The sequence below is a fragment of the Ursus americanus genome, chromosome 14 (assembly GCF_024610735.1).
Source record: "Ursus americanus isolate L20-20 chromosome 14, mUrsAme1.1.p, whole genome shotgun sequence".
NCBI classification, from domain to species: domain Eukaryota; kingdom Metazoa; phylum Chordata; class Mammalia; order Carnivora; family Ursidae; genus Ursus; species Ursus americanus.
The window spans coordinates 22,292,475-22,319,713 of NC_142140.1; the positions used below are offsets into that span (position 1 = coordinate 22,292,475).

The 27,239-nt window shown below is 35.9% G+C and overlaps 1 protein-coding gene across 2 annotated transcripts; it reads left to right on the plus strand.

Moving 5' to 3' along the window:
- The first annotated feature begins 2,368 nt into the window (after nucleotides 1-2,368).
- UBA3 (ubiquitin like modifier activating enzyme 3) lies at nucleotides 2,369-25,705 on the plus strand. Of its 2 annotated transcripts, XM_045808060.2 has the most exons (18): nucleotides 2,369-2,461; nucleotides 2,647-2,688; nucleotides 4,550-4,670; nucleotides 6,081-6,161; nucleotides 9,737-9,819; nucleotides 12,486-12,566; nucleotides 16,986-17,029; nucleotides 17,337-17,401; nucleotides 17,705-17,860; nucleotides 18,682-18,784; nucleotides 18,921-19,034; nucleotides 22,855-22,908; nucleotides 23,386-23,422; nucleotides 23,509-23,590; nucleotides 23,906-24,006; nucleotides 24,125-24,188; nucleotides 24,304-24,358; nucleotides 24,902-25,705. In XM_045808060.2, exons 1-18 carry the CDS (start codon nucleotides 2,442-2,444, stop codon nucleotides 24,988-24,990), a joined length of 1,392 nt encoding a protein of 463 aa, XP_045664016.1. In that variant the 5' UTR covers nucleotides 2,369-2,441; the 3' UTR covers nucleotides 24,991-25,705. The 2 variants fall into 2 exon arrangements, with proteins under 2 accessions (XP_045664016.1, XP_045664017.1); XM_045808061.2 differs by lacking the exon at nucleotides 2,647-2,688 and having other exon boundaries at nucleotides 2,382-2,461.
- The last annotated feature ends 1,534 nt before the right edge of the window (nucleotides 25,706-27,239 follow it).

Sequence of the window (27,239 nt, forward strand, 5' to 3'; positions counted from 1 at the left end):
GAGATCAGTGAGCATTCGTAGCTGTGACCAAGAACCTTCCAATTGCTCAGGATTGCATGACAGTAAGCTGTCAGATGTCTGTTAGTAATAATATGATTCCTCATTGATCATAGGCAATTGATACCCAGTAAACATTTCTTCTGTATATTTTTATTTATTTGTTTAGGGGCACCTGGCTGGCTCAGTTGGTAGAGCATGTGATTCTTAATCTCAGAGTCTTTAGTTCAAGCCCCATGTTGGGCATGGAGCCTACTTAAAAAGAAAACAAAAACGAATGAATTTATTTGTTTAAACCTACAAAGAGGTTTAAAAATAAAGAAATGAAAAAAAGCCAGATATAACTGTATTTAGCATGATTTCTTTCTCCCTCTCTCACGAAATATTAACCATGCTTCTCTCTCTGGCTTCATTGGAGAGATTTTTTTTTCCCACTACACATTTCTATCTTCGTCAAAATGATTTTGAATAAAAATGGACACATCTGGAGTCCTTATTTGAGGCCTTCCTGTGGCTCTTACATCCACACTTGTACTTCTAGATAGACCCACCCCGAATATTGCTCTATGTACAAACCATAGTGGATAGTCTAATGGTTTATTATATATTCCTTTTGAAATAAAATAAATCTGTTGCATGTCTATTACTTTCATTGCTGGCAAGGGCAGGTGGCTATTTCTAATTGGTCTGTCTGAGCCAGTGGGGGTGTCTTGGTGTCATCTACCAAAACACCACCACAGGAGTCTAGGTGTTAGTCCCAAGGCACACAGATGAAGGAGTAGATGCCTTTGCAGGCCTCTTCATTGTCCATCAGCACCCTGTTCTCAGGCCTCAGCTTCCTCCCTATGAAATGGGTAAGTTTGGACTAGATGATCTCTAAGGCACCTGTGGGTCTTTATCCTCTGAGGGGGCTGTGGTGCTTGCTGCCACTAACCAGGTCTCCTGAAAGTTGCATTTCTGGGGCCCTGCCCACATGAGTTTTGAAATGCATGGGTTTAAACTCAGTGATTTCCATCTGCAGAGTAGTCTGGGCAAAATTAAAAAAAAAAAAAGTTTTCTGGATTGATACTGAGACATGTGACCCGAGAAAGTGGATGGTGTCTCCTGCTACAGACTGTGGACTGTGAACTCTGTCTTCTCCCATTTACTGCCTGGCACTGACTTTTAGCTCAATGAGTACTATTGAACTGAACCTGATTGGGGGATAATAAAAGACAAAGAGGAGACAACATCATAATTTATTAACAGCAGTTACATTTACTGAGTACCCATTAGGTAATTACGTACTCCATGTCAGTGGTTCTCAAGCTTTATTTTGCACAGGATCATCCAGGGCTTTGCAGAAGGTTGGGGATGGGGCCCGAAAACTTGCATTTATAACAGTTTCCCAAGTGATGCTAATATGGCTGATCAGGGATTATATTTGGAGAACCACTGTATTTCATTCAATTCTCAGTCTTGCAAGGCAAATATTTTACAAATGAAGACCCAGCAGTGCCCAAACTCTCATGGTTCCCAAATGGAGAGTTAAGAATTTAAACTGTTCTTCCTGACTCTAAATCTCACTTTTTTCCAGCTCCGAGAAAGGAGATAGATATATATATATATAAATATGATCTTTTGTATCCAGTCATCCAGACACCCCCCCCAACACACACACTTACATCTATCTATCTATCTATCTATCTATCTATCTATCTATCTATGTCTGAGTGTGGAAGAAAATAGCCCCAAATTTTATCATTTATCTTCAGATGCTGAGATTATAGGTGTTCTAAATTATTCTTTAATTTTTGTGTTTTTTTCTTTATAATTTTATCTAAATACATATTTTTCGGCAGAAAAAATGTTTGCTTCCATTCAGTTCTGCTGAACTTATCTGACAAAATCATGTGACATTAAAAGATTACCATTGATATTCACAAAGGAGGAAAATAATAATCTCTCCATCCCACCATTATAAACTGATTTAGATTTTGTTCTTAGAGTCCGTACTCTTAGGGAAAAGTATTTCCTGAAAAGTTAAAGGTGAAAACTACTCCGATGCTTTGCCTCAGAGAGACACCTCTGTAGCATTTGAGGATGGCTCTTCCAAGGATTTCTTTCACAGACTATACCATTTTTTATAATTATTAATTAGCACGTAAACTGTATAAACATACCAGGCATCATGTGTATATTTTCATGCAACATAACGTTATACACTGGATAAGATTTATGTAATTAAATGTAGTTAATCAAGATTATAATTACATGAAAAAGATATAAAGCCCAAGGGAGCATCGGCGCCGTCAGCTCCACCCCTTCCTCTGGCCCCGCCCCTTTGCCCCAATCCGCTCCTCCCCACCCCTTTCCAACTCTCCCTGTCGGCCCCGCCCCTTCGCTTCGTTCCGCCCCTCCGCCCCGCCCGCCGTGGGGGCACCTGGGAAGAGGCGGAGAACAATATGGCGGATGGCGAGGAGCCGTAAGTACTCGGGCTCTGCAGGCGTGCGGGGCCGGGCTGGGTTGTGAGAGAGCGCGGCGGTGGGCGGTCGCCGCCGCCACCCGGGGGCCCCCCACCCCCCGCCCCGTCCCCTCGCCCCCCATCCCCTCGCGGCGCCCAGTGTGTAGCGTGATGCTGACCCTTCTTTTATTCTCTCTTTCTTTTAGGGAGAAGAAAAGAAGGAGAATAGAGGAGCTGCTGGCTGAGAAGTTAGTGCTGCCGGGAGGCCGGGGCCCTCTCCGGGGACCCCCGCCTCCCCCCACCCCAGGCCTAGGGGACCAGCCGCAGCGGGCCCGGGGGGCTGGGAGGGGGGCACCCGGAGCGCAGGCCGCGCGGCCTCATCCCCTGACCCCCATCCCGGAGCCCCAGGGGCCCGGCGAGCCGCTCCTCGTCTTTATCTCGGGCGGGCGCCGGGCCCGAGGTCCACCGCAGCAGGCCCGGCACCGGCCCGCCAGGGTGGTACTTGACCCAAAGGTCTTGCGGAAGGACCCTTGAGCGCCACCCCCTCCTCCACCCCAAATTGTCATAGCCTTGACCTTGTGAAAAGGGAATCTTTCTTAAAACGTGAAACGGACAGTAGGCCGTTTTTGGCCTTTCGTAAACACTGAGACAATAGTATTAATTGCAAACTTTTTATGAGAACTTTATGTGTAAGGCATTGTACTAAGCACTTCAATCATTTTTGCAAAATATTTGGCTCTTAAGGGAGAATGTTGACTCCAAAGAACTTATTTGCCCCATTTATTCCACACCCCATATATATTTTTTTTTATCAGATGTTTAGTTTTGTGCTGGTGAGACAGATTTAAACAGTGTTTCCTAACCTGGCCCATGACACATAATTTTTCGCTCTTGCAGTGGGTGTGGTGAGTTAGTAATTTATGTGCCAGTTCCCAGTAGCGTCCATTAGAGTCTTTAAGTATCTCCCTCAGAAAGTTTAATTTCAATTGCAAAAGGATTGGAATGACAAGCTTATTAATTTCACATTCCTTCCCAACTTTCATTTCCTTTCCACTTTTGCTTAAAATGACAGCAAAGGTTTGAATGCTTACTATATGCCAGGTATTGTACTAAGGCCTCTGTGGATTATCTCCTTATCCTTGTTCTGACCTTAAATCATAGCTACAAACAACCTCCAAATGAGATTTATAGCCCTAAGTAATCAGCTCAAGGTTGCAATGTTGTTGTGGAACCAAACCCAGCTTGACATCAGATGCTATGGTCTTTATTGTTAGGCAATACTTTTTTGTCCCTTTTGTAAAAATTGGATATTACTAATCTATTTGGAGGTAGAAACTGTGGTATTACAGGAAATTTGAAAATTAAAAATAATCACAACTAAACATAAATCTTGCAGAGAGTAAAAAGTACATTTCTGTTAGAAAATACATTTTATGTTTTGTTAGAGGAGTCCCTCCTTATTCAGTTCTATGTTCTAAAAAGGTTTTAAATGATAATGCTATCTGCAGTGTCATTGTAACCCCAAACTTTTTTTGTGTTGAGTGGAAACAATACCTCATAGTATTAAAAGATTCTTTTTTGAAAATTACGATCTCTTTCAGGGAAAAATGTGTGAACGTACCTCTTATCAAAAATAATCATTAAATCACATCTTTCAAACTTGGATTCCGACACGAGTAATATTAGATTTGAAGCATCACTATTCTGAAAGTGGAGTTTCTTTTTTCTTTTCTTTCTTTTTTTTCTGATCCAAGTGTGTTGTTGGAACAAACTGGGAAAGTTTACAGTGATCTTTTATAAATTCCAAATGTAGAAAAGCCCATTTCTCACCAATTAACCAGTAATATCCCAAGTTTGATCTTGGGGTGCTTTTGTATCCCAGAAACATGGAAGCTGACTTATTTTATCAAACTTGTAGTTGTTAACATTAAATAAACTAGATAATAGCCAAGAGAAAAGTTAAAAGCATAAGCATAACCACATTGATATTTCCCTTTTTATTTGAGCCGGTCTGGTGTGGTTATTTTTTCATTTGGGGAAACCGTAATAGTTGTAGGTGTGGCTTTTTCCTACTGATCTTTGCAGCTGAATTTACTGTGTTCTGTGCAGAATGGCTGTTGATGGTGGGTGTGGGGACACTGGAGACTGGGAAGGTCGCTGGAACCATGTAAAGAAGTTCCTCGAGCGATCTGGACCCTTCACACACCCTGATTTCGAACCGAGCACTGAAGTGAGAAACGTTTATTTTTAAATAACTCCTCTAATAGTTTTATGTTTCAAAAATAATAAAATGCTTTCTTGAAACGTTTTTAAATAACTCCTAATAGTTTTATATTTCAAAAATAATAAAATGCTTTCTTTTTAGTTTGCTCTTTAATAAAACTAATAACAATTTTGTAAGTTACCTTGAAGTACTAAATTGAATATTTGCAACTGATTATATTTGAATGACAAATATTTGAGTCATTTTCACATTTCTCATGTAATATCCTCAAGAGTAAAATAACTTTATAATCTCATTTAAGATTCTAAGCTATACTTCACTGAAAATTAGAGTTTAAAATGACTTCTGAGACACATTCCCCTTTTTAACCCTACTATGAGAAATTAAATTTAATAGGAATATAGATGTGCTTGCTTAAAATTTTGAAATTTAGTTGAAATAAGCATCTTTACCTAGAATTGAAAATAATTAATTGCATGTTAAAAATTATGTGACTGCTATATAATAGAGGGATAGAATTTTGGACTGTTAGTGTTTGACATAAGACAAATGTTTAATTAGATACAATTTGTTTTTTACTGCAAGGTAGAAAATATATTCTTTATAGTTAATTCTTATGTCTTTTGTGTTTATAAAGAGATGTTGTTTTGAAGTAGTATTATGCTACTCATAAAACTAAGATACAGACTGTTGGGTTTCGTTCACTGTATCATCAGTATAACTTTTCTCTCCATTAATCTTGGACAGAATTGAAAGTATTTTGTGTTTCTTTGGATACTCTACCATATTTTTTTGTGCTTCTGAATTCTTTTTTTTTTTTTTTTTTTTGCCTAATAATTTAAGATACTGCTGTTAAATCATTGCTTTAAATTGTATTTCTGCTGATGTACAATTTTCTAAGAGTTTTACTCTATTTTTTTTCTTCCTGGCATCTCTTGTTTTGTAAGTTTCACTCACTGTGTTCAAAAGCAGCAATTACTCTGCTTACCTTTTACTTTAAGACCTTTAAAGACCTTGTGCAGTGTTTGAGCCTCTGTTCTTAAGGTTTTTATACTTTTCTCTTTTTAGCAAGTCAGTTTAATAAATTTGATGCTTTTCATCCCCTTTCAAAGTTTAATTAAAAGATGTCTTAATAACTAGGTATAGTAGTTTTTCTTGTTGGGAATAACCTTTTAATTTCATAAGATTAAAGTCAGTTTAAAAACATTAAAATTGAAACCCTCTGAAATCATTAGATTACAGAATTTCTGGTTGTACGTTGTTCATAAATTTAAAATAATTTATTAAATACAAAATCTGCTCTTTATCCTTAATTGCATTTTTCATGGAAACATCAGAAACTGTTTAATGGCTTATTGCTTTATTGATGGTACTTAATATCAACCAGATTTTAATATGCCTTTTCATTCTTTACAGTCTCTCCAGTTTTTGTTAGATACCTGTAAAGTTCTGGTCATTGGAGCTGGCGGCTTAGGATGTGAACTACTGAAAAATCTGGTAATAAATGTATATATATAGGTATAAAATGTATATTTTTTTCTCCTTGTGGTAATTAAAGCTTTCTCTTTTTCTGTTCTATTGCTAGGAAATTTCTTTATTATGATTGTTAACCTTGTTTCCTGTGAGCCTTTGTTAGATAAATTTAGCAGGTCAAATTCGAGATAGTAATTAAAATAATGATATAACTGTGAAAGTTTATACACTCTGAAGTCCTCAACTATAAAGTCACTGATAGAAAATCCTTCTGTTTTCTTCTCTGATCTTAATCAAACAAATCTTTGTGCTTCCTCTTGCATAGCAGTCATTAATTTCAGTGATGTAAATAACAAAACTGGTAATTCATATTTTAACATGTAATTTCAAAGAATTATTTCTTCTGTTCCTCAAAATAACCCAATTAGGTGGCTAGGTATTGTCTCACTTTATATAAAGGGAGAAACTGAGGTTTAGAGATGTTAAATCACTTGCCTAAGTTTTTCTGAATAGTGATGTCCCTAGAACCTAATCCGGGTCATTAGTTCTTAGTTATTAATGCTTTTCATTGAACCATTAGGTCATTACATGACTTAATCAAACATAAAATTTGGGGTAGCTAAACTTTTTTTTTTTTTTTTTTTGTCAATTTGTTTTGCTGAATATCATCTGAAGAGGAGGTACTCTTTAGAGAAGCTATTTCTCTATACTGGTTTGAAATCCATAATATGTGACTTAATAGTTTCACTGACTTCTCATAACCACAGATAACTTTTTATAAGGCTTTACTGGTTTATTTAATAAAAATGGATAGGAGAGGAATTGATGTAAAGGTGTTGTATGTCAGCCTTCTCACTGCTGTGTAGAAAATTGGAAATGATAGAGGAAGCTCCTTAGACAATGAATCAGGTCACATAGCCAGATGAATGACCTAAAAAGTTGGTCTTGTGACTATAGTTTAAATGTCAAGAGCTACATTCATTTTGCTAAGAAAACACTAATGTCAGTCTTAGTGAAATTGCAGAAACTTAATATGCTTCTTGGTACTTAACTGCTGTGCTCAGTTCTGAAGGGATTGTAGGTCATCATAGTCTATGTACTTAATGCATTTGAAATTTCATTGGAGAGACAAGGCTTACCCAAAACAAATAACATAATGTATGATATACTATGGGATGGAGTGCCAGAATGACCGAACTTTCTCAAATGTAAAAACCCTTGCAGTAGCAAAGAGTTCTAGGAGGGAAGGATTTATGGAAGATGGGTAGTGGTTTTGGTAGGCATTCTATGTAAAAATCCCCTAATGCTTAACTTTTTCTGTTATGAAGCTGTTACTTGCAAATGTGACATATAGTAATTTTAAATGTAAATTAATTGGAGATTAGATCTGAGGCTAGTCATCAAGCAACTTTAGGAATGGCCTTGTCATTTATTGCATTGTCATGTCTTGAAAGAGGAAAACTAAAGCTTTTTAATTACCACTTGTTACTTTGCTTGTTTCAGACATAAATATATGAGAGATATTACATGGTTTTTTAAATTGACTGTAAGTCCGCCCCAAGGGTCATTCTGAAAAAAGAATATGACATTAATATTATTAATTGAGCAAAGAGTTCCAGAACCTCCTCCCCCCTATATGCCAGGCACCATTTTGAAAGCTAAAGATAAAGCATTGAAAAATACTGACAGGTGTTTGTGTTTGTGGGGTTAGGGAAGGAAAAAGACAAGTAAAATACATAGTATGCCAGATGGTAATAAATGCTATGGGGAAAGGAATAATGCAAAATAGGTAGCCTGGTGGGAAGTGAAGTGGTTTACAAAAAGATGCTATTTGAGCAGAGAGGTGAGCAAGAATGTTCTAGGCAAAGGGAACATCAGGTGCAAAATCTGTGAAATGGGAGCATGACTTTTATGTTCTAGGAGGCAAGGAGATCATTATAGCTAAAGCAGAAGTGGGCAAGTGGAAGCAGTTGCCCACAGGATATCGAGAGGTGATGGAAAATGGAAGGGCTCAGAGTGAATATTACAAAGGGCTTTAGAGGCTACTGTAAAAACTTTGTCTTTTACTCTGAGTTAGGAAGTCATTGGAGAGATTTAAGCAGATGAGTTGATTTGATCTTTTAACCTGGCTTACTGTGCCTGATATACGGAGAAAAGACTCAAGGAAGAATAGAGCAGGAAGCTGAGAGGCTGGTTGGAAGGTTGTTGCAGTCATCTAGGCAAGTGGTGGCAATGACATGGAGCAAGATGGTAGCATTGGAGGTGGTGAGAGGCAGTCAGATGATGGATATGTTTTGAGGTTGGAGTCAACAGGATTCACTAGTGGATTAGTTGTGGGACATGAGAGAAAGAAGAGCCAAGGATGACTATGACAAGGTTTTTCCCCCGAACAACTGGAAAGATGGAGTTAGCATTCACTGAAATGGGAGACACTGGAAAAAGAATAGATTTAGTGGTGTTGGTGAGCAAGGATGATTGAGTTTGGTTTTGGAAACTGTTAAGTTTGAAATGTCTGTTAGATGACGCTTTATCTCACAAGAGTGTCAGAGATCACCAGCACCAACCAGAACTAAGCATAAGGGCACTCCAAATTCTGGCTAGTAAAGTAGGAGGTAAACTCCTGAGTAAGGTGAACTGGAAACCAATTTTTAATGTTCAGATTTCTCATGAGTGTAGTAACCAAGTGAAGAATGTATTTTAAGAAGAGGAATTGATCCACACCAGATACTTCAGGTAGGTAGTAAGATCAGAGAGACTGAAAATTGTCATTGGAAGTAGTAACATGGGAGTCACTGGTGACCCTGACGAGCAGTTTTCTGTGGAGTGGTGGGAGTGAAAGCTTGTGTAGTGTAAGTGTGAGACAGGAGTATGAGAAAGCAAGTATAGACAACTCTGGAGGATCTCTTGCTATAAGGAGGGGCTGAAAAGTAGGGAAATTATTGACACCTGATTTAATTTGACTTAACTGATCAAGACCAGAAAAGCATTGATTAATTATTGAGACTTGTTTTTTTTTAATCTTTTGCTTCTGCTGGTATATTTGAGCAGTAGTTGTACTGCAACAGTTTGTTGCTTTTCCCTAGCTTTTTTGATCGCTTGTTCTTGACTCAGTACTTTAATTCCTTTTACGTGTGCTGTGTACATATGTGTGTTGGTAATATACACCTTCTAGTAGTTATTTCTGAATTGTGACACACTTAAATGTTATGTAAACTAAGACAAAACTTGTAGGAATTGCTTTTTAACAGTATTCTGAAAAAGAATAGCAAATTCCGTTAATTAATAAGACTAGAAAAATTAAAATATCTGGCAGCAGCAAAGCAACAAACTTTATATATGTGTTTATGGGATATTAAAACAGCTGTAGAAATTTTGAGTTCTCTTTTGGTTATAGACTGTTTAAAGCTTAGTAGTTACACATTTTTGACCTTTACAAAGAACACTGAATTTATATACCTTGTAAGACTCTTTGACCATTGAATACAATTATGTAGAATTTATTATCGTGCATTTATAAATTTAGGACTACCTTGAAAACAAATCTTAAATTTCAAATGTGCGGAAACTTCTGCTTAATTGGATTTTTTTTATTCCCACAGGCATTGTCTGGTTTTAGACAGATTCATGTTATAGACATGGACACTATAGATGTTTCCAATCTAAATAGGCAGTTTTTATTTAGGTAAGTTTTAAGATCTTAGTTTAAAATTCTGATAATCACTTGAACTTGAGTACAATGCAGCTTAATAATTTTTAAAAACTATGAGAGGGTAACATTAATTTTATTTAAAAATAACTACCACTCCCTTTTTTCATAAAATTTTGCAAGAAAATTGTGAGAGTTCTGGTGAAACTAGTTTTATAAAACAAATATATGATTTTGTTATTTAAAGAGATTTCCAAATGGTTTATGTGATTGGGGGATGATGGTGCTCTGAAGACATGGAGTAGGGCTCTGTTCCTCCTGTTAATTTCGTAAGAGAACAGTAGCTGGAATATTAGGCCCTAGTGAGACATATTGGTGGGGACTTATGAGCCAAGATGGTGAGTTTGGTGCAATGAAGTTGTGAGAGTTTAAACTTTCTTACAGAAAAAAGTCAGGGAGAGAAAACCCAGGAGCAGTTGAAATGGAATAAAGGGATAATTACTGTAGACAAACATGAAATACAGAAAGCATCTAGGAATGGATTGTTAGAAATGACTTTAAAAACTGTGGGTGGGCCATATATGCAGACATAAAGAGAGGTAAGTGTCATTGGTCAAAGAATTATACATAGAGATAAGGACTTTTTATTTTTCTTTCTAGTGATAGGTTATTAGCAGAAAGTGCTCAGATAGTTGTAGGTATGCAGTATAAGATTAGGTTAGCAGAGAGGTAAATTTAAATTTTTGGATAGGCATGAAACCTCTCTTTGTGGAAGATATTAAAGAGGTTGAAGGATGGGTTAAACAAAGTCAAATTAAGGAAGTGTTGTAATAGCAGCGTGAACTCTCCATTTAATGTTTAGGCTTTATCTTTTGGTTGATTTAATTTTTTAACCCTTGAAAATACCCGCTTTGTGGATCTTGACACATTTTTAGTATATGAATGCTCTAACAGAGATAACAGGGAATTGATTGGTTGTTGGTAATAGGCCATGCCCTTTAGTTTGTAGCTAAAATAATGATTGAAGATCATAATGATGGTTAACATTTGTTGAATGCTTAGGTTGTAGTAAACATTTCCTAAACTCTTTATCTGTATTACCTCCTTTAATCTCAGAGCAGCCTTCAGGGTAGGTACTTGGTTTCAAGATTAAGCAATTAGGCTAGGGTGTCCTACAAAGATGATACCTGTGAAAGGCCTTTTTATTCAAAGTGCAGTTTTTAGGGGCGCCTGGGTGGCTCATTCGTTAAGCGTCTGCCTTCGGCTCAGGGCGTGATCCCGGCGTTCTGGGATCGAGCCCCACATCAGGCTCCTCTGCTGGGAGCCTACTTACTTCTTCCTTTCCCACTGCCCCTGCTTGTGTTCCCTCTCTCGCTGGCTGTCTCTCTCTCTGTCAAATAAATAAAATCTTTACAAAGTGCAGTTTTTAGGTGGAATCTGATCCCCTAATTCTGGAATGGTAAATTACCAGTCTCCACAGAAACCATCTAGGAGTTTTTTTTATTTGGGATCTACTGTGAAGGCACATACAATCCACAACATAAAAGAATTTCGAAAGTCTCCTTTCTTCCCTTTACCAAAAGAGCTCTGCCCAGAGTGGTTGAATGCAGTGCTGAAATCAGGTTCCTTGGTTTATAGCTAGAGCCTAGTTATAGGACAGTCAGAATAAAACTCTTATCAGAAGTTTTGAATCAAGAGAAGCACGCTGCTTCATTGGAAAGAAGAAAATTGACCTGTTAAATTACTTTTCTTTAAAATTCCAATTTTAAATAAAAAGTAATTTTTATTAGGAACATAGTTGTTTTTTTAATTTTCATTAATTTTTAAAGTAGTCTGTGCTTATATATGAAGGAATATAAAGATAAGAATATCGTTACTTTCTTCCAGGTGTTCGTAGTCTAGTGGGTGTGATAGACCACTGCATCTGTGTTGTGAAAAAGTAGTAATGAAGCACTTACTTTGTATGTGTGAGGGAGTGATTTACTCTGTGAGGAGTATGAGGAAGTACTACGAAAGAAAATACCATTTGTACTGAGGTTAGAAGAGAGACTTCCTTGTGTCCTTTTTTGTCTGTAGCTATGGTTCTTACCTAGGAATGATCTTTTGAGGTCTTCTGTTTTTAGTTTCTTAAGAATGTTGGCGTCATTTGCAATTTTAGATAACGCCTTCAGCATTATTTCTTCTTCACAAACATGCTTATGGCTTTGTCTGGGACATAAAATTTACTATTTAATCAGCACACATGGGAAGAAGAGGATAGATGAAGGTTCTTGTGTCCCTAGAATGAATTGTGTGTATATTTCAGCCAAGACCTCCATAGTAACACCTTGAGGTTCTGGGGTTCAGGGCAAATTTAGAAGGCTCTGGGTGTGGGATGATTTTTTACATTGGGAAATGCCACAGTGAGAAGTGGCCAGGAAACATGCCATTGTTAATGCTTTCCATGGGGGGGGAAGTCACTGTTTGTATTTTCATTTAAGAAATGATTAGACTTGTCAGTACTTCTAAATACTTCATTTGGAACCTCAGCAAGTGTTGACATTTGATGTTGAATGACTAATTACTCATCAAAAATATTTAGATAAAAGTGTTCCTTCTAAATAACCTCTAAGCTCACCATGAATATTTTTTATGTCTGAAAATACATAGATCATTTAGATTTATATTCATGAATGATAATTTAAATATAATTTTTCCTGTAGGCCTAAAGATGTTGGAAGACCTAAGGCTGAAGTTGCTGCAGAATTTCTAAATGACAGAGTTCCTAATTGCAATGTAGTTCCGTATCCTTTTGACAAAAAAGTTACTTAACTTTCTAAAGCTTTGTGTTTTCTTTATTATAAAAGAGGTGTTTAACAGAAAATACAGATAAGCCAAAAAAAAACAAAAAACAAAACCAACCATCAGCAGTAAGCTTATTCCTGAGGTACCTACTGGTGACATTTTGCTTTATATTCCTTCCAGTCTTTTCTTTAAGGTTATATAAATATTTTTTGACTTAATCTTTAAGCATTTACAGCCAGTGCAGTTGTTTATTTTGCATTATTTTCCTTAATTTTGGTTTGAGTTACGTATCTCTTCTGTTAGACTAGAAGTTCCTTGTCTGGCTATAGTTAATCTTTGTGTCTCCCTATAGTAGCAGACTGAATAGACCATATATATATTAACCAAATGGAACATGTGTCAGAGTAAATTTATTTTTCCCAAAAGTATGTTTTTAAAAAGGAGTGTTCTTCAGATCTGGAGAACTTCCAGTGTTTTATAGAAATTCAGGAGGTGAGCTTTGCTATTTGAGAAATGCCACAGAATAGAAAATAAACATACAAAAATCAATTGTATTTCTGTATACTAGCAATAGAGTGAAATTTAAAATACAACGAATGCCATTTACAACCTCTCAAAAAAAGGGGGGTAAATACTTAGGTGTAAATCTAATAAAATATATGACTTGTCTGCTAAATACTGTAAAATGCTGATGAAAGAAATCAAAGAATAAGTGGAAAGATACTGTGTTCAAGAATTGGGCAATTTGACATAGTAAGGATGTCATGTTTCCCCATATTTGTATACAAGTTTAATAACAATTTCTATCAAAATCCCTGCAATACTTTTTGTTGATATAGGCAAGATTATTCCAAAATTTATATGGAAAGGTGAAGGAATACCTAAAACAATTCTGAGGGGTGCCTGGGTGGCTTGGTCGGTTAAGTGTCTGCTTTCGGCTCAGGTCATGATCTCAGGGTCCTGGGATCGAGCCCTTCATGGGGCTCCTTGCTCAGTGGGGGGTCTGCTTCTCCTCCTCCTCCGCACCCCCCGCTTGTGCGTGCACGCACTCTCTCAATTAAAATCTTGAAAAAAATTAAAACAATTTTGATAAAGAATAAAGTGGGAGGAATCACTACATAATTTCAAGACTTACTATAGCTCCAATAATCAGGACTGTGTGGTATTAGCAGAGATAGAGACACATCAGTAAAACAGAAACCAGAAATAGCCACAGGCAAATATGGCCAATTGATATTTGACAAAAGTGCAAAAACGGTTCAGTGGAGGAAAGGATAATCTCTTTAATAAATTGTGGTGGAGTCATTGGATACCCATAGGCAAAAATAGGAATCCCAACTCAAACCTCAAAATTGTAAAAATTAAAGGGGATCATAGGTTTAAGTATAAAATGTAAAACTTTGAATGGCAGTGTAGAAAATCTTTGTGATTTAGGGCTTGGTGAAGAGTCCTTAGATTACATCAAAAAATGTGTGAAAAAGTGTGATCCTTAAAAGAAAAAAATTGATAAATTGGACTATATCAAAATAAAAACTTTGCTTTGTGGAGGGCCCTGTTAAGAGAATGAGATATAATGAAAATGGAATATAATTATGAAGAAGGGATCTGACAGAGGACTCATCCAGAATAAATAAAAGAATTCACAAAATTCAGCAGTAAAAAAACAATTCAATTAGGAAATGGACAGAAAATGTGAAAGGACATTTCACTAAAGAAGATATCAAAAAGCACATGAGAAGATGTTCATCATCAGTAGCTATAAGAGAAATCCAAATTATGACCACAATGAAATATTACTACATATTTCAAATAGCTAAAGTAATAAATAGTAATATAAAATCCTGGCAAAGCTACAGAAAAACTGGATCACTCATACATTGCTAGTAGGAAATGTAAAATGGTATAGTTATCTGGATAATAGGCTGTTCTAAAAACCTGAACGTATACTTTCCATGCAACTCAGCAATTTCATTCGTGGGCATTACCCCAGAGAAACAAATACTTAGGACTTCATAAAACTTGTTCTTGAATGTTCATAGCATCTTTATCTGCATTAGCCAAAAACTGGAAACAACCCAGACATCTGTCACTAGGTGAATTATTAAACTGTGGTACATCCATACTGTGGAGTAATGTTAAGCCGTAAAAAGGAATTAACAAAACACGCAACAAGTTGCATGGATATCAAAGACATGCTGAATGAAAAATGCCAGTCTCAGAAGGTCATATGTTGTATGTTTCTATTTATGTAATACTCTTCAAATGACAAAATTTGAGACAGAGAACAAATTAATGATTGCCGGGGATTAGACATCAGGGGACGGAGAGGTGTGACTCTAAAGGAGTAGCTGGAGGAAGAGCTTTGCTGTGATGGAATAGTTGTGTAACTATGGGGGTGGTTACACAGATCTATGCAAGTGTTTAAATCACAGAACTATACATACTCGTTTTATCAATGTCGGATATGTGGTTTTGATATTAATAGTCCTGTAAGATGTAACCACTGGGGGAAACTGGATGAAAGACACATGGGACTTCTTTATACTAGTTTTGCAACCTCCTCTGGATCTGTATTATTTCAAAATAAATGTTTAAAAAGGCAAATACAGCCTTTATAGGGAGAAAGAAAGAGAAGACTGCGCATACTTTAAAAGTTAGATCTGTGAATTTTGGGTATTTTATAGAAATCTAGGACGTGGGATTTCTTGGTATGGCTCTGGGGTCCTCCTATTGCTGTCTCTCTTTTTGCTCTGGTTCTCTCTCTCTCTCTCTCTCTCTGTCTCTTTTTTAAAATGTATTATTTGTTCCAGGGGTACAGGTCTGTGATTTCATCATTACAACACGTACCCTCCCCAATGTCCATCACCCAGTTACCCCATCCCGGCACCCCCCCCCCCCATCAACTCTCAGTTTCCTATGATTAAGAGTCACTTATGGTTTGTCTCCCTCTCTGGTTTTGTCTTGTTTCATTTTTTCTTCTCTTCCCCTATGATCTTCTGCCTTGTTTCTTAAATTCCACATATCAGTGAGATCATATGATAATTGTCTTTCTCTGATTGACTTATTTCGCTTAGCATAATACCCTCTAGTTCCATCCATGTTGCAAATGGCAAGATATCATATTTTTTTGGTGGCTGTGTAATATTCCATGGTGTGTGTGTGTGTGTACGTGTGTACATGCCACATCTTTATCCATTCATCTGTTGATGGACATCTGGGCTCTTTCCATCGTTTGGCTATTGTGGACGTTACTGCTATAAACATTGGGGTGCAGGTGCCCCTTCAGGTCACTACATTTGTATCTTTGGGGTAAATCCCTAGTAGTGCAATTGCTGGGTCGTAGGGTAGCTCTATTTTCAACTTTTTGAACAAACTCCATACTGTTCTCCAGAGTGGCTGCACCTGGTTCTCTTTTGACCTGCCTGTTCTAGCTGCAGCTTATGCCTCCTGTTGGCCTAGAATTCAAAAGGGGTGAGGGCAAGATTGAATTTATTTTTTATAGCTTTATTTGTAGGCCAGAATAAAAAATCTAGGACAAGCGTATTTTTATATTGTTCCTCTTTTCTCCATTTTGGTTTTTTAAAATATATGATGGATTATTTATTGTAATTTTAGAGAAGTATATATATTATTAAACAAAATTGCTCCATTAGAAAAATTAAAATTTTTTGTATACCTGTGCTGTTAAAATATTAAGTGCTATGATTGATGAACACCCATAGCCATTTTTGATGGGGTTCTCTTTGCAGCCTCCAGGCAAGGAAAGATTGCTGATTGGATTTGGTAGAGTAAAGAGAGATTTGGAAAACTGAGAGAAGAACAAAGAATTCATACCTCCCCTTACCCCCAAATAGCAAATCATATTTGTACATGAAAAAGCTATTGGAAACATTGTTTTTTTAAATTAGCTTTGCAGCAGTAACTCTTGTTTTTAATTGAAAATACTTGATATATAACGTTGTATAAATTTAAGGTGTACAAGGTGTTAATTTGTGTTTTGAGTCTTGCAGTCATCTGCCTAAATGGGAATTGTAATATGCTTGTTTCCTTCACTAAAATGCATTATTGCCTCTTTGCTTGGTGCTAATGGTTGAGGACACACAGTCTGCTTTCCCAGGACGTATGATTTTATATAAAAACTGAAGCAGAGTAGAGAGTATAACAGAGACGTAATTGTAACGTGGGGGTTCAGGGATGAGAGAAACTACTCTTAAGTAGTTAGGAGAGGAGTGTTTAGAAAAGAGGTTTTGTCACAAATTGGGGTTGTATTCATTTTGTCACATTCCCTGAATTCCACTGCTTTGAATATTGATGACTTATTTCTTGTTGTGTACATTCATAATTTGTTCCTTATGGCATTGTTAAATTCATTTATAAATTAAAAACTTAGCAGCTTAAGTTCCTTTACTTATATACAGACATTTCAACAAGATTCAGGATTTTAATGACACTTTCTATCGACGTAAGTTGTCCACTTGAAAGTAAATTCTCACTAAATTACTATATTGTAGTTGCTGGCTATTTGAAGGCTGTTTCTTCATTTGTTTTCATCTCTTGGTGTTTGAACAGAGAATGCCACTGTTTTAATTCTTAGCTAAATCATTAGCTGTATTTTTATATGCTGTCTTGAATAAGGATTACTCAAGGATTAGGAGCTCTGTGTGTTTGTGTTATAATAAAAGGTGGGGTTTTTTTGTTTGTTTCTTAGAAAGTGAATTATTTTGTGCAATGACATTTTTAAAAACTAAACTTGCTTTTTTCTTCCATAGAATTTCATATAATTGTGTGTGGACTGGACTCTATCATAGCCAGAAGATGGATAAATGGCATGCTGGTAAAGACTTTAGTGTTGTTACAGTTTTTTGAAATTCTTGCTGCTGCTTTTAACATACCCCAGATTAGAAAACCGTACCATATTTTTGACAAATCAGAGTTTAATTTTCAACTAAATAGATGTACATCATGATATATTGCCAGTCATTAATTTTCAGGTGAGACTATAAATTGCTAGTATAACAATCCCATGATTTGATAATCTAGTACTCAGTAGTGCAGTTGATTTGTGGAATTACTTGACAGCATGTTCCTTTTTTTTGAATTCTTACTCCCCTCTCTTACTTTTAAATAATTTTTCTAGATATCTCTTCTAAATTATGAAGACGGTGTATTAGATCCAAGCTCCATTGTCCCTTTGATAGATGGGGGGACAGAAGGTTTTAAAGGAAATGCCCGGGTGATTCTCCCTGGAATGACTGCTTGTATTGAATGCACACTAGAACTGTATCCTCCACAGGTAATCAAAGAAGCACCTGCATTTGTTTTATAGTCTCTTGGGGTAGAGTTAGGATTATCCTAATTATTAAGTCTAGTCAATATTTAGGATTTTTAATTAGGGGTAACCATATTTTAAAAATCATACTAAGAGAGAGAAAATACGAAATTCTGCTCTATTTGTGGAAAGATAGGAACTGAATATCATGGTACTGATACTGTTCTGTTCTCAATAATTCATTTGTATTTATTTTTTCATTTGGAGAGTAGGGATCAAGGGATCAATTACAAAGTTACATGTTGGGGTGGAGCTATAATCTATTTTCTTTGGTTTTTGCCTGTGGTGGTTTCAGGGAGATAAAGATACCAGGGATGAGAATGATCCTTCCAAAAATTAGACTCTTTAAGCTATATACCCACTTGAAGGAATAGTTAGAATTTTGATTTATAGATAATATTTTTAGTATTTACTTGGACCTGATTTAACTCTGTGAATTTGCTTTTGCTTTGGTTTATTTTATACCTTCAGATTTAAATACCATGTAAACATAATAAAATGCTCATGTTTGAGAACTTACTCAGCACTTCTCATGATCTTAAATTTATATACCCTGTAAATGTAGCACAAACCTACATTCCTGTGTGAATGTAAGTCAAGTGACTCAGATGCTGTCTTTTAATTTTAGAAACATTATTAGTGGTAAAAAATGTTTTGTTTTTGTAAGTGGAAAGCTAAGAATTCTAATCTACTATCTACTTTTACAAAGTAGTCCTAACTAGAAGTTACATTTTAAAATAATTTACTGTTTCAAATCCACTAAAAAACACGAACTGTGGTTTTAGGTTAATTTTCCCATGTGCACCATTGCATCTATGCCCAGGCTACCAGAACACTGTATTGAGTATGTAAGGATACTGCAGTGGCCTAAGGAGCAGCCTTTTGGAGGTAATAAACAGAATTTCATAATCTGGAATTATGTAAGATATATATTTATATTATTCATTTGTATAATTACAAGACAAGTTGATTTAGGTTGGCATGATTCTGTCTTACTCTTTTTGTTTTTTGTTTTTCCTAACAGAAGGAATTCCATTAGATGGAGATGATCCTGATCATATTCAGTGGATTTTCCAAAAGTCCCTCGAGAGAGCATCACAATATAATATTAGGGGTGTTACCTATAGACTCACTCAAGGTAAATTAGTGAATTGTCATGAATTATAACCTTGGGATAATCCCATTTTCAGGGGTTGGGATGCTCTGAAGGAAATAATGGATAAATGATTTCAGATAGTACCAGCCATTTGAGGTTCAGTCAGGGTACCATGGAAATGATAGTTTACAGGTGTCCTAAATTTGGTTAGAGGGAACAGAGTTTGACAGAGTCCATACTACTTAGGTAGGAGGAATTGTTTTTTTTAAAGATTTTATTTATTTATTTATTTATTTGAGAGAGAGCTTGTGCTTACGAGGCAAGGGAGGAGCAGAGGGGGAAGGAGTCTCAAACAGACTCGGCACTGAGCACAGAGAGCCCATTGCAGGGCTCAGTCTCACAACCCTGAGATCGTAACTTGAGCCGAAACCAAGAGTTGGATACTTAACTGCCTGAGCCACCCACGCATCCCAGCTAGGAGGAATTTAATAAAATCACTGAATCTTACTAGAATTGAAGAGGCCCTAAATTGTCTAAGTCAAACCATTCATTTTATCTTCCACTGAAGAGGAAGGTGTCACCTCCTGGGGCAGTCTATTTCACATTTGGATAAGACTGTTAAGACAATTATTTTATATATTGGGCAGAAGTCTCCATCTTTAGTTGGTTTGAGTACTGTCCCAGGGTACGTCATATATAAATCAAATTCCCTTTTAAGTAATAGCCTTTAGCATATACAGAACAGTAATCACATTCCCTCAATGTCACTGTCATCAATCTTTCTAGTTCCTTTAACCCTTTCACATGACGGTTGACATTAAGTTTCATCTTGTTGTTGTTGTTTTTTTTTTCTTTTTCTTTTTCTAACCATATTCCAGTTATCCATACTTCTCTTATCTAGGCTAGAATGCAGCATGCTAAGATTAAAATAGACTTCCGATAATTGATGCAGTTTTAGAGGAGAGCAGGGTTTGTTGTTTCTTTGTTTATGTTGATGCTATACTTCTGATTCAAGGTCACTGTCCACTAAAGTCTGGAAGTTCTCTCTGCGTGCAGTTGCTAAGCCCCATCTTCCCGTTATAGGTTTGGCAGTTTTTTGAGGTGGTAGTTTTGTCTTTTTATACTCGAGTATAGGTCTTTACAAGTTTATTCTTAAACCTGATGTATATACCCTGTTATGCTTTCCAGCTTATCTGTTCTTTCCAGCATCTTTTCCTCTGTTGTTTTGATAATCTTTACGTCCTTCCCAAATAATTAAAAATTTTAACAAGACTCAACTGCCTGAGAACAGACTTTGAATCATACTTCTGGTCAGGCCCTTTTAGGTTTATTTCATCCTCCTGACCAGGCCTTCTTGAATACTTCCTATTTCTTTGTCTTGTTCACAAGGATATCATAAAAGAATTTTCTGACTGCTCTCCTGAAGCCTGGATGTACTATCTTCCACATTTCCTTGGGTGGTCAAGTTACTAGTCACAGAAATGGAGTCCAATATGACTTGTCTCAGGGAACAATCATAATGCTCAGTCTAGTGATCAGTGCTTCCTAATCAAGGTACTCATAGTTCATCTTTCTAGAATTTTGTCCCAAGTTCATCACTGAACTCACCAGAAAAAAAGCTTTGTCTTCTTCTTGAAAATGTGCTGTTTTCTCTTCTGTGATTATTTTCTCATATTTACTGATTTCTGGTGATGTCATTTAAAAATTCTATTCTTACATGCTCCTTGTTGCTCCCTATAGTCCCCCTATTCCGACCTGCTTTGTTCTTGAACACATCAAACTCATTCCCACCTTAGAGCTTTAATACTCCTGATCCTTGTGCCAGGAATGTTCTTCCTTGGACCCCGTTAAGGCTGGCTGCTTATTGCTCAGGTATCAAGTTAACCAGTTTACTTGATCATTCAACTGAAAATGACTTCTGAGCTATCGATGTTTTTATAATTTTTCAGAAATAATAGTGGCCTCGTTTTTCTATGCAAAGAATATTTCATACTCAGCACTCTCATACATCCTTGCCCTGGGGCCTTTGCCCTCACTGTTTACAGAAATGCTCTTTCCCCGGGTCATTGTATGGCTGGGTCTTATGGTTTTAGGGTTCAGCTCAAATTACCTGCCTGAGGAGGTGTTCCCTGATCATCCATACCAATGGACTGCCTCCATCATTGTCAGCTCTACCATATACATTGTTTTACTTTCTTCAAAGAACTCTTCAGTATTTAAGTTTTGTTATTTACTTGCGTGTTATCTCCCTCAGCAGAAGGAAAGATCTGTCAGAGCAAATAGTTTTTTTCGCTGCTACTCTGCACAACACCTGGAACAATAGTCTAGCATACAGTGCACATGTAGTTACTGTTTGAATTAAATGATCTCAGTTTGTCCTGATCAGGAACTATAAACTCATTTCGATATGTAGTCTCATTCATCTTTCCATACTTTTTAGCAAGGTTTGGTGTGTACTTTCCAGCCCAATGATTGCGAGCCTTGACAAGGCGTACAGAAGCAAAATTGGAAGTGAAGTCCAGCTTTTTTAAGGCTAGGGGACAGGAGGACTCTTTTACCATTTTGGCTCTTATTGGGCACTGTGTCTTATACTCCTCACTGTGACTCCCTGTTCTTCCTTTCAGTACATCTTGCTCTGTGCGGTTCACCGGAGAGCTTCGGGTTTAACCATCATGAAGTTAGCTCCTGTTTCCCCTTCTCTGAAATTATCTGTGATCATATAGTCAGAATTAATATTTTAAAACAGCTTTCTAAACTTTTTCACTGTCTTCCTTTCTTGTCTTCTTAGATTATTTGGCTCTTTTCTGAAGTTTTGAAACCTGCCTACACCTGAAGCTATGACATGTCTTTAAGTGCTCCCCTACACCCCAAGATAATATGGCTACTTTTTTTCTGAAGTTTTTGTTTTCTAAAATGAACAATTCAAATATAGTTAGGGAATATTTATGTTTTACTTTACAAAACGCTGTAAGGTGGGGCTTTATTCATTCCTAATCTGTGAATACTGATATCGGAAAAGTGAGGTAGAAATAGAGAAATACAATTAATATTTCGTGCAGTCCATGTTACATAGTGAAACGAGGAGACGAGGGGCAGTTTTCCTGTTGTAAATTTTGGGGAATCAAATGGCTGAAACTATTTTATAAGGAAAGATAGTTAACTCTTATTCTCTATACTCTATTCACACCTCACTGAGTATAGTTCATATGTCATTCCTGTCACTTACTAGATACATTACTGTGGATATTAATTTGTCTCAATTTCATTTTCCTTATCTTTAAAATCAGAGTGAGGAGACTAACAAGGATGTTAGGAAAATTCTGTCCTACCTTATTTAATCTTCATACTGTGCCTGGGACATAATAAACATTCTAATTGTTAGCTATTATTATATTGTCTCATCTGTATTTGAAGCTTAGTGAAGAGTTTTCTATGCTACTGTAATTCGTTTAAGATTCTGAACATAAAACAAAATGATGGGAATGTGAAAGAAGATCATTTCTTTTTTTTTTTTTTTTAAGATTTTATTTATTTATTCGACAGAGATAGAGACAGCCAGCGAGAGAGAGAACACAAGCAGGGGGAGTGGGAGAGGAAGAAGCAGGCTCATAGCGGAGGAGCCTGATGTGGTGCTCGATCCCATAACGCCAGGATCACGCCCTGAGCCGGAGGCAGACGCTTAACCGCTGTGCCACCCAGGCGCCCCGAAGATCATTTCATTTTTAAACTTGAGTCTATTTTCTGACTTGAAAGCCTGAAAAATCAAGTTGCGAAAAATGATATTTAATAATCAGATTGTCTAATTTAAGATACCTTTTCTTTAAAAGAAGTGACCATATTTTAATCACTATATTTTTTTCAGGAGTAGTAAAACGAATCATTCCTGCAGTAGCTTCTACAAATGCAGTCATTGCAGGTAAGGAAAAATGGCCACTACTTAACTTTGGTTTCTTCCCTTAATTTTTGATTCACTATCTAAACTGACATTTCTGCAGCTACTTGGTTTCAGAAAACTGGTGTTCTAGGAATTTGATATTTTCTTTGGTGAGGGTGTAATTTTTAAGCTGTCCAAAAAAACAACAGTCTGTATATATTTTTGTCTTACATTGTGTCATAAAATGCACTGCAGTAAGGGGACATTTTAGTACCTTTTAATCAGTCTAACAGATTGCTCATTAATCTAAAGAAGAGGAAGGAAAAACATGTAATGCTATTCTATTACTTGGACTATACAAAACAAATATAAAATTTGTTACTTTTTCAGTGTTTAAGAGTATTTTCTTTATTTTTAATCAATCGCCTTATAAGTTTATCTTTAACTTCTAAAAAAACTTGAAATTTTAAATGTCTACTTTGCATTGAGTTGAAGCACCTTTATTTTCTTCCCCTGCAGCTGTGTGTGCCACTGAGGTTTTTAAAATAGCCACAAGGTAATGGATTTCATTTTTTAATATGTATATAAATTGATGTTTTGACTTGGCTGAATTATATAAAGATGAACCATTTTTCATTACAGTGCATATATTCCTCTTAATAATTACTTGGTATTCAATGATGTAGATGGACTGTACACGTACACATTTGAAGCAGAGAGAAAGGTTAGTAGTATTACACTAAAGAAGAATTTTTTGATCACGCATACTTAGATTTTTACATATTACTGATTAGAAATATGAATGAAATTGCCCACATCCTAAGTAGTTTCTAACTTCTAGAACCCTACTCACTATATATCTTTTGCACTATAGCCTGAAATAAATACTATGTAGCAAAATAATTTAGGAGATTTTAAAGCATAAAAATTTGTTCATAGGAAATATGCATGATTATAAAACAAGTTGATTCTCATTTCATCATTACAGATTATTGTTGGTTCATGTGCCACTGTGATTTGTTGTGTTTTATATATGTAGGAAAACTGCCCAGCTTGTAGCCAGCTTCCTCAGAATATTCAGTTTTCTCCATCTGCTAAACTGCAGGAGGTTTTGGATTATTTAACCAATAGTGCTTCTCTGTAAGTGTTACGGAGTTTTGTTCTGTTGTAGAAATATTTTTGTGATTTTAAAACTTTAAAAACTAGAATTGTTTTTTAAAAAGTGATCTTTGTTTCCTCTCTCATTCTTATATTTCAGGCAGATGAAATCTCCAGCCATCACAGCCACATTAGAGGGAAAAAATAGAACACTTTACTTACAGGTAGCCAGTGTTTGGTTGTTTTTTGTTTTTTAGGTTTTTTTTTTCCCCCACAAAATTATATTACAAGTTTAATTTCATTTAATGTGCTTTGCATTAAAATAATTTTGTTTTCTAGTCAGTAACCTCTATTGAAGAACGAACAAGGCCAAATCTCTCCAAGACATTGAAAGGTATTTTAAATGAGTATATTTACTAGTCCATTTCTTCTTCTTTTTCTCTTGGTAAAAGTAATAAATGCTTATTCTAGGTTTATTTTAATGCCTTTAAATGGTGATATCATTGTAATTATATTTTAGAAGCAATAATAGAATTGTTCTTTTAGTAGAATATTTAAAAATCTCTAAGAAATCAAATATAAATTACCTTCATTAAAGAGAACTAGATTTTGGGGCGCCTGGGTGGCTCAGCCGTTAAGCGTCTGCCTTCGGCTCAGGTCATGATCCCAGGGTCCTGGGATCGAGCCCCGCATTGGGCTCCCCGCTCAGCGGGAAGCCTGCTTCTCCCTCTCACACTCCCCTTGCTTGTGTTCCCTCTCTCACTGTCTCTCTCTGTCAAATAAATAAAATCTTTAAAAAAATAAAAAAATTTAAAAAAAGAGAACTAGATTTTGATGTTTATCTGGACATAAAACTGTATAGTTTGTGTATGTGTGTGTTATTGTGCTTTTTGTTGAAATTTTTTTGCTTGGGTTAATTATACTTTTTCTATTTTAGAATTAGGACTCGTTGATGGGCAAGAACTGGCAGTTGCTGATGTCACCACACCACAGACTGTACTATTCAAACTTCATTTTACTTCTTAAGGAGAATAAACCTGCACATAATAGAAAACTCATGGAAATATATTACGTGGATGCTAAGAAATTTAATGTCATTTTTAGCATTAGTGTTGCTGGAATTTGACTTTTTTTATATAATGAACCACTCTTTTTTAAATTTATAACTTCCCCTTGAAGACAGAATTTTTGGGTTGGTACTTGTAAGCATTTTCATTAATAATATGGTAAATGATGCCTGGAGAGAGAGATAATGAGCAAATGTATCACTTATTTCAGAGGAGGAGGCAAGCACTCTGTTGTGTCTGAATTTTGTTACTGTGGTCAAAGAATGCATTCCTCAGTTTTCATTTGAGCACCCACATACAGAAAAGATGTCCCTTTAAAGAAAAAAAGAAAGTTAAGTTTTAAATAACATTGAATATTACACCCTGACATCTAGAGCATATTGAACATAGCCTATTTCTTGCTTGATTTAATATTCATTTAATTGTGGTTGTCCAAATGAATATTAATTATTGCAAAGGTTACTTTGTCCATAATAATTTGTAAATGGTGTTACATAGCTGAATACCTGTGCATGGAAATGGAAACTATTTTCATGTTTACTTGTAGTGCCATAGAGGCCAGTATGCACAATATTAAAGCCAAGACATGTGGATGTTTAAAAGAATTTAATGTTCAGGCAGTTATCACTGATGCTTTCACACTATTTATTAATAAAATCATATATTGTCTACTTTTCTCAGTGTAATTTTTTGAAGAGTATATTAAGGATAATAATAAGTAGTTCCATAGTAATGTAGGGATACTTTTTAAATGTATAGCAGGATTACTAATACAAAGTTTTTATGGTACCTGAATTAATACTTTTACCACAGTAAATATCTCCTGATTTAATTCGCTCAAACATAATAATGTAATGAAATGGAATCTTTTTATATTAAGGTCTCTGAAAATGCCTTTTCCCCCCTAAAAAGCTAAGCCTTAAAAGAAAATTAAGTGTAAGTTTTGAAAAATGAGTTTTAGTATCTCAGTTTGGGAACATGCATTATGTATTTCAGTTTTTGACTTAGATGGCAATTTTCTATTCAAAAGCCTTGTGATTACATGTCACTGGGTTAAATTTTTATTTACTATTCTTTCTAGCTCCAAACTGGCAATTTGTTTCATTGTAGTCATATGAGATACATAGATATGCTTTATTTAAAAAGTTATAGATTCAGTTTAAATTTTTTAATATGAAGCAACTAACATTTAGCACCTCCTTTATACAAGTGCTCTTATTCTCAAAGTAGCCATGTGAGGTGATGGTATCTCCATCTGAGAGCTAGCTCAAAGGTCTTAGAAAGTTTAATCAGGAGCACCTGGGTGGCTGAGTCAGTGAAGGGACCAAACTTGATTTCAGCTCAGTTCATGAAATCGGGGTCCTGGGATTGAGCCCTGTGTCTGGTTTCCTGCTCAGTGGGGAGTCTGCTCTAGGATTCTCTCTCCTTCTCCCTCTGCCCCTGCCCCCTGCTCTCTCTCTCTCTCTCAAATAAATCTTAAAAAACAAAAAAGTTTACATCATTTACCCAAAACTGTACAATTAGAAATCTTGGAACAGGGATTCCAATCCCAATCTGCCCCCAACCTCTTCCGAGGTCTACTTATTTAAGCTTAATAAAGAGCCTACTACCTCATGGGTAATCGACTAACTACTTGTGTAGATTACTAAATATTAAGAATTTCAACACGCAAATTTTTATTGGTTAGATGAAATTATTGAAAGAACTTCTCAAGGGCAGAATTTAAATCTGATTTTGTTTTAAAGAAAAATAATTATCCTATGGCATAGTTGCTTACACTGGAGTAAAATACTCAAATATAGGGGACAGGCAGGTAATGTAAATAATCACAGCAGGGAGGTATAATAGGTTTAATAAGATTAGTGGAGTTTGTGGCAAATTGGAGTGAAAATTATCTGTCCAAAGGGGCAATGACCTCAGCTAACTGTTTTATGTTGGTATCCATATATTTCAAAATCATCTGGAAATGTCCATACAAAAGTATGGAATCCGGTTTTTAATGTTGACAGAATCTTGCGTTTAAGCTATGGAGTCCAAATCCCATAGCTACTGACCAGTTTAGGAAGGCCAGCAATTTGATTTTTTTCAAGTAGGGAAATGTTTGAAGAGTGAATGCAAAGTTGTATTTTATTTTATTTTATATTTTATTTTATTTTATTTTTAAAGATTTTATTTATTTGACAGAGAGACAGCCAGCGAGAGAAGGAA

Excerpts from the sequence above, each read along its gene's own strand:
- UBA3 (XM_045808060.2), top strand. The coding sequence starts at position 2,442 with ATGGCGGATGGCGAGGAGCC. Across the intron at positions 2,462-2,646 it reads ATGGCGGATGGCGAGGAGCC|GGAGAAGAAAAGAAGGAGAA; the intron begins GTAAGTACTCGG and ends TCTTTCTTTTAG. Across the intron at positions 23,591-23,905 it reads CATTTGAAGCAGAGAGAAAG|GAAAACTGCCCAGCTTGTAG; the intron begins GTTAGTAGTATT and ends TTATATATGTAG.